Source organism: Bactrocera neohumeralis, chromosome 4 (genome assembly GCF_024586455.1).
Source record: "Bactrocera neohumeralis isolate Rockhampton chromosome 4, APGP_CSIRO_Bneo_wtdbg2-racon-allhic-juicebox.fasta_v2, whole genome shotgun sequence".
NCBI classification, from domain to species: domain Eukaryota; kingdom Metazoa; phylum Arthropoda; class Insecta; order Diptera; family Tephritidae; genus Bactrocera; species Bactrocera neohumeralis.
This window is the reverse complement of record NC_065921.1, coordinates 38,051,860-38,059,385: the sequence shown is the minus strand read 5'-3', so window position 1 is coordinate 38,059,385 and position 7,526 is coordinate 38,051,860. Positions and strand designations below refer to the sequence as shown.

At 38.5% G+C, this 7,526-nt stretch overlaps 1 protein-coding gene across 1 annotated transcript; it reads right to left on the bottom strand.

The window, feature by feature from the left end:
- Positions 1 to 293: 293 nt before the first annotated feature.
- Positions 294 to 3,379, bottom strand: LOC126757151 (odorant receptor 59a-like). The gene is given in 3 exon segments (XM_050470811.1): positions 294 to 460; positions 463 to 692; positions 2,628 to 3,379. Coding segments are annotated over 3 exon segments (1,149 nt in total).
- Positions 3,380 to 7,526: the final 4,147 nt, after the last annotated feature.

The window sequence follows — 7,526 nt, the reverse complement described above, 5'->3', positions numbered from 1 at the left end:
GAAGTTTTAAAGTCGTATATTATCTGTAACAGTTTGTTTATGTAACAGATTCAAAAATGTTTGGATATATGTATATTTGCAATGTAAAAATTACGCCAGTCGTGCGTGGATCATAGATGCTGCAACGGTGCTATAAAAGTTAATAGAATACGCAACGAAGCAGGTTCATTTTGCTATGTTAGATTAAGGAGGTATTTAGAAAGTACTCCCAAAAAATTGCAAAAGTACCAATGAAATACAAATATGTATGTCAAATATAAAAACGTAGTTCATTTCTACTTCTACTTTTTGGTTTATTCATTCATCTTCATTATGACAGCGAACAGGGAGTAAGCTGTCTTACAGGTCGAGACGAAAGTATCCAGATGAATGCGTACAATACCACTGGTCACGACTGTGTGACTCTTCAACGAACGCTCACAGAATAGTATCATGTCCTTTCAAAATTTTTGTGTCTGCAGAACATCGCAACGTGCAGCTTGTCAAAAAGTAGTTTAAATGTCGTGCCATAGTAACAGATGGGAAAGATTTCCAACGGCACCGCGAGCAAATATACCACAAAGTACAAGCGATCGAACGGTGCATCCACATAGAGTAGTAATGCAGCCACAGGTAGGCATATGTTGACAGCTGTAACGGTGAACTGTAGAAACATCGGCAGCGAGATGATATTTTGAATGACATTGAGCATGCTGGGAATAAAAATATAACGAAAGTATAAGACCGGAGGTGTCAGCAAGTCAAAATATTAGTGTATGCAACGAAACAAAAGCAGAATAATCTTATACATCTACATATATGTATATAAATAAAAATGAATCGCCAAAATGTATGTACGCTCATAACTCAATAACGCCTGGACCAATTTGGCCATTTCTTTTTCTTAAATGTTCTTTAAAGTTCAAAGATGGTTTTTACGGCGAGAAAAATTCGAATAATTTCCGGAAAACCCCTAAAAACAGCCCTTTCCTTTTCTCCAAACAAACGTTATATAAAAATTATTAAATATTTGTTTGTTAGTAACACTAAGAGAACGGTTGAACCAATCTTGATGAAATTTTTACAGGTTGTTTGTTGTGGATCGGGAAAGGTTTAGAAACAAAATACCTTATACTTTTCATGAGGAGAAGTCGGAAAATTGGACAATTCCAAAAAGTAACATTTTCCATACACATTTTTCGCATGCCACTGAAGTTCGCATAAGTTTCGCGAAGATCATTTCGACATATCAGCCTTCAAATTCGCGTTAATTATGGGATTCGAACAAAAATGACATTGCCGATGACATTTTACATTGTATTCGCTAAGAATTGGAAATGGGCAAATTTCGGTTGATACTTCCAGTGGTTTGATATCAATTTCACCTCCCTTTTGTCAATTCACTTCAACGGAAGATGAATTCATCACGAATGTTTATCCGAACATTGGTCAAATTATCGTAACTGCAATTGCTTGAGTGCACGCGCAATTTTAGCTGCCAAAAATACCGATGTTAATGACTTAAACTGGAAGATTCAAAGTCAAATTCCGGGAGGTTTGCGCTCATATAAATCGATCGATCGTCTTGACAAGGAAGACGAAACCGTAAATTATCCAGTGGAATTTCCAAATTCTTTGGAGAGGCTTGGTATGCCCCAGCATCATTTGCGTCTCAAAGTTGGATCTGTCATTATTAGGTTTCGCAATCTTCATGCGCCGAAACTGTGTAATGGAACCCGACTGATTATGACGCAGTTATCGAATACAAGGGACAGCCTTTTTGAGACAGCCATTTCAGTTCAAACGTATTCAATTTCCAGGGAAAATTGTCCCTGCGTTGACAATCAACAGGACACAAGAAAATCGGGAAATGCTAGATATATACTCTGTATATTTACGCACCAGAACAGAAATAAAAAAATTATGTTTATTAAGCTGCGCTGCATTAAAAAAATGTAGAAAAATCGAAAATAAATCATTTTCGACACAATATAATTTCAACTTTTTTCATTTCAAAACACATAATTTCACGCAGGACAACGGCAGCGGGGTCAGCTAGTATGTATATAAAAATGAATGTTTGTTTGTTAGTAACGCTATTCCTGGAGAACAGCTGAACCAATCTCAATGAAATTTTCAGAGGTTTTTCGATGTGAATCTGGGAAGGTTCAGAAATAAAAAATCTAACAATTTTCATGAGAAAAAGTCGAAAAATTGGACAATTCCAAAAAGTAACTTCTTTCCAAACAAATTTTGTTTGTTTTGTTTTCCAATTGTTTGATTTGTACATTATTTGAATCGTTCAATTTCAGTCGTTTGTTTTCTTTATTCTGGCTATTGAAAATATAAGCTATTTAAAATTATTCAGTGAAAACTTTGTGTGTGTTTCATACAATATACAGATTGAAATTTGTTACGATGCCACGAAGAGGTCGCGCTAATATCGGTCAGCGTTATTTTAGCATGTAATATAAATTACGTACTAGTTACTTTGTTCTGAACTTTACCGTTATAAAAAACAAACGTTGATAGTCTTTAGCTGAAGACTTCTTCAAAATAAATATTATTCAGGTTATGGAAAGGAAGAAAAATGAAATTAATCTTTCTCTAGCTTTGGATTTTTGTTTACTGTGCTCAGTTCTACTCACTTATAGAGCTGTTCTTGGTCTTTGATGCAACTCAACAGCTCCTCCTCATTGACAGCGGAACTATCCGTCGCGTAGCCGATTTGCGAAACTCTAATATCCAGCAGTTTGATGTGTGTCGACAGCAGTGCCAAAGCTATAGTCGGCAAGCAATCGTTAACGAAATTTTGTAGCAACTGATAGGAGAGGCCAACAATTTGATAAGAATGCGCTGCATAGAACTTCAAATCCGATGCACGCCAGTCGAACGGGAACCAAGCCGGATAGAGCAAATTACGTTCATTCCGAAAGAAAAACATCAGCTCCGCCGTCACGCCCACAACAGCATAAATACTAAGGAAGCCGAGGGTAATGCGACGTATTTCTTCACGTAACTCTACGAAATAACGACGCTCACACGGACTCTGGGCACGTGCATCGAACGTAGCAATGATGGACTCCAACTCACGTATGCACGGCATTCTCGTGGCGTAGATGACAAATTTCTCGCTGCAGACCACACAGGTGACACACACGGCGAGGTTCTGTATATTGGTCGAGGCATCAGCACTACTGAAGAGTGCCAAGGCGAGATGCAGTGGATAGCAGAAGGTAACGAACACCTGCAGCAGCACCGAATAGCCGAGATAATAGATGCTGGAGTTGGACGCGTTAATACCGAGCATTTTGAAGCACGTCCAATGAAGTTTGAGAAATGAGCGGGTATCAACTGTGGCTAACGCCGGTTGCGGTAACGATAATGATGATGGCGACATTTCGCGATTTTAGTTAAGAGAGGTTTAAGGTTAGCGCTAAAAGTTCGCCCTTTTATATGTTACGCGATGCGGGGGCGCACACCAGCCATCGACTATTAGAAGTGTGGTTGCGAAGAACCAGCGAATCCTTATTTAAATTTAGTAATTATTTTAATAGGTCCTCGGCTATCGTAATCCCTTCATTTCCCTGTTTATAGGCATGCCGTACCTTTTACTCCTTATATGTAATCGATTAAAAATGTGCTAAATAAATTAGTTAGTATTTAAAGTGGTTAGCTAAAATGCCGTTAAGTCATACAATTCAATGCTGTCACGTCAAATTTCGTAGAATTATTGACACCGGCAATAAAAGGGACAACAACAACTATCGGTTATGGCTCAGTAATGTCACACCAACAGTAGACAAAGCTCAAAACTTTAAAGAATAAAGTATATACTTATATAATATGGTGGTTAGGCACATTGATGAGTTTCCAGAACGATAAAAGAGTCACATAACCTAGGAATATGATTTAATAATATTTTTCGTGATGATAGACTTAACCAAGCGCAGAGTGGCGGCCGAATTGGCTCATATAGGGCATCATCTGGGATCTCGAGATACTGTGTTTTCTTTTTTGCTTAATTAAATTGGCGTGGCACTACACTGCTGAATGGATTTTGTGAAGTAGCTCACCCAGAAAATATTGATGATGAATTTGATCTAGACTGTAAGTGGTTATGTTTATTTCCGAGCTCTAGATTCATAGATATACATCCATTACTGGAAGAATATTTGGACTTCAAAACGATCGAAAAGCGGACCATTCGGCTGTTTTGACATATGAAGAACGAAAGAGATATTACTGATTAAAGTGAATTTGGTCGTCTATTTTTAGGATAACATATTCAGCATTTGTATCGAAAAAGTAATTCGAAAATTTATATAAAGGAATAGAAGAAGATGAAAATCGCCATCTTTTGACAAGCGAAGATGTTTTCATCAGTGCCTGGGAGGGTTTGCTTTACCCGTCTTAAAGCCCAAACCTTTCCCTTTGTGACCCACATTTGATCCGATTGATACTGTGTACACTTACCGGGATACAGCTCACATCAGAACGGGATACCAAAACTCGATTTGATTCATTCTTGGCCTACAAGGCGGCTTAGTTCTTTCGGGATGCAATCCACAATTTGCGTGAAAGATGGGAGAATTATCGATTGAGTTTATGGGCTTTTTCCTTCCGCTGCACCATTCACCATTATATTTTGCATCATCCATACTTTTTCCCAAATTTTATGCATTTTTGACCCTTGTGTCATTAATGCTATGTCAATTCCCAAGCACTGCCATACACGTGTCACTAATTACTTAAATACTAAAGAGAAAAATAACCTTGACCTTGAACCTTGAATATGATCCACGTGTAGCTTTCTACGTTACTGCAATGGTATTTAGTCTCGTAAATATTATATGACAACGACAACAATTCCGAGGATTTATAATAATTATAATCAATTCTGGTTAAGGTTATTCGTACCTTTTAATATATTGTAATGCCTTTTAATAGGCTTTCAATCTAGAATGTGCGGAAATCCCAACTAATTTAGTTCCAAAGTAAAAAGGACTTTTTGAATCTAGCGCCCCCTGGTGGCGACATCTATATATGTCGCCTGGTGCGTTAGAATCTGCTATTTTTATCGATTGTCCAGTGAGAATTTCATGACATTTCGTCATGACATTGGAAGTGAAGTTACTGCGTTTTAAGTGTCAGTATGTTTGTGTTATCGGTGCGAAAATGAGCTTCGAACAAAGAGCCAACATTAAATTTTGTTTTAAAACTTTTACCGAAACGTTTCAATTGATGAAACAAGTTTATGGCGATGATTGCCTATTCCGTAGCAGAGTGCACGAGTGGTTTCTACGTTTTCAAAGTGGTCGTGAGGACATAAATAACGATCAACATGTGGGCCAATCAAAATCCGTGATCACCGGAAATTCCAACGAAACTGTGCGTGAATTCATCAAAAATCAGCAGAAATGATCATTGAAATTCATGAAAATGGAATTGAACATCTCCAAAACATCGATTTATCGCATTTTGACCCAACATTTGGGCTCACGAAAGGTGTGTGCACGGTTTGTTCCACACAAATTGACTGACGACCAAAAATTGCTCAGAATCCAACAATCGAAGGACGACTATTTGATCAAAACTCACATTTTAACCATTCATCACTCCCCTTATTCACCTGATATGGCACAGTGCGACTTCTTCCTTTTCGGAGGAAAGGACTTTTTTCTTTGCCCATGAAAGGAAAGCGATATGTAGACGTAGAGGCCATTCAAAAGGCTTGCACCGACATATTGGCGGCCATAACGACCAACAAGTTTGACATGCTTTCGGACCGTGCAAAAAACTGTATTGAAGCAGAAGGAGACTATTTTGAATAAAGTAAATTGATTTGGCCGAAAAAACCACTTGTTCTGTTTTTTTATTAAGTCCTGTTCACTTTGAAACGCACCTTGTACTTAGCCTTTAAGGATGGGAAAATGATACCTAGTTCGCGCACTGCGCCTCTACTCCGCTGGAATGGCTAACAAATAACTCTTAGGGTCTCACGAAACTCATTAAGTAGCATGATTCCCAATTAGTTCCCCAAATTTTCATCTCGTTCTAATCCTCATGCGAGAGGCATTTGGTAACTTTGGTTTTCGCAAGGTTTATTCTTTGTTGCAGATCGCCATATGTCGGAGCATCATATCAGTCAAGTGCAATTTTCGCACTGGCAAGTGTCATTTCTCGACGTGTTCCGGTCTGCGCGTGGTGAAGGGTATCGTACGTTGCCCTGTGCTGTTGGATCTTCTAGAGCAGACTCGACCACCAGTCCGTGCAAGCTCTAGACTACTTTTAAAGCTTTGTCCACGCCGAACAAATATAACGATCGGGATAAAATTCAATTTGATTACCATATCTCTTGGAGCGGAAGAAGTACATAGGCTAGTTTAGGCGGCAGTTCAACTGCACCATTCAGCCGAGAAAGCAAAAATTACCTCTCTTTAGTGCTACCTGACCGTTGCGCAAAAGGCAAAAACTGCACGAACCTTTCATTCAGCAAAGCAGATGTTCACAGTGTCAACAGCAAACCGAAACAGTCGTAATCTAATTGGAGGAATATCTCAGTAGTGAAGACACATGAGGCCTTGACGGGGTGAGTCAGTCTAGCGGACTACCAATATTGCTTCTGAAAAGTGAAAAGCACCACCACAGCACTTAACGTTGTTAGCTATCTGGGAGTGACCTAAATAAAAAAACTATTCTGTAATAACACGATTTTACACACGTTGGATTTGACAAAAGCTTTTGACATAGTCCATCACATAACACCGAACAATCTACGCTCCCTCCAGGAACATCCAGGATTGATGGATTGTGTTCACAAGTAAAGAGCTATATCACCATCTTTTTCATTCCTTCTATGCAAGGAGCCTGACATTCTCACCTAGTAAATCACTAGTGACTATCACGAACTGGACGATGGAGTCAGAATATATGTTAATATCGCCAAACTGCCAAACAATCCTTAGATTTTAGCTATTATACTTCATAGCCTGTGCTACCTTAAAAAACCTAATCGAAAATATTTCGAAATCTTGATTATGTCAATAGTCGATTAGCCGGGTGATAAAAAGAGGTACTTTTTCAATAGCCTTTTTTTTGACAGATCACGCGAGAGTCTTGTCAAGCTGTTAAGCTATTTTTAGCTAAAGGAGAGTATTATAGTTTTGTTCACATAACGGTTGTTTGTAAGTCCTAAAACTAAAAGAGTCAGATATAGGGTTATATATACCAAAGTGATAAGGGTGACGAGTAGAGTTGAAATCCGGATGTTTGTCTGTCCGTCCGTCCATCCGTGCAAGCTGTAACTTGAGTAAAAATTGAGATATCATGATGAAATTTGGTACATGTATTTCTTGCTCCATAAGAAGGTTAAGTTCGAAGATGGACAAAATCGGCCCTCTGCCATGCTTTTTGTCATATAAGCCATAAATAAAGATATTAAAGTGAAATTGGCGCAAAGGATCGCATTAGTCGCAATTTTTTTGGAACGCGTCAAATGAAGGCCCCGCCCCTACACACGTTTTTTGTACATATCTCGGATACAT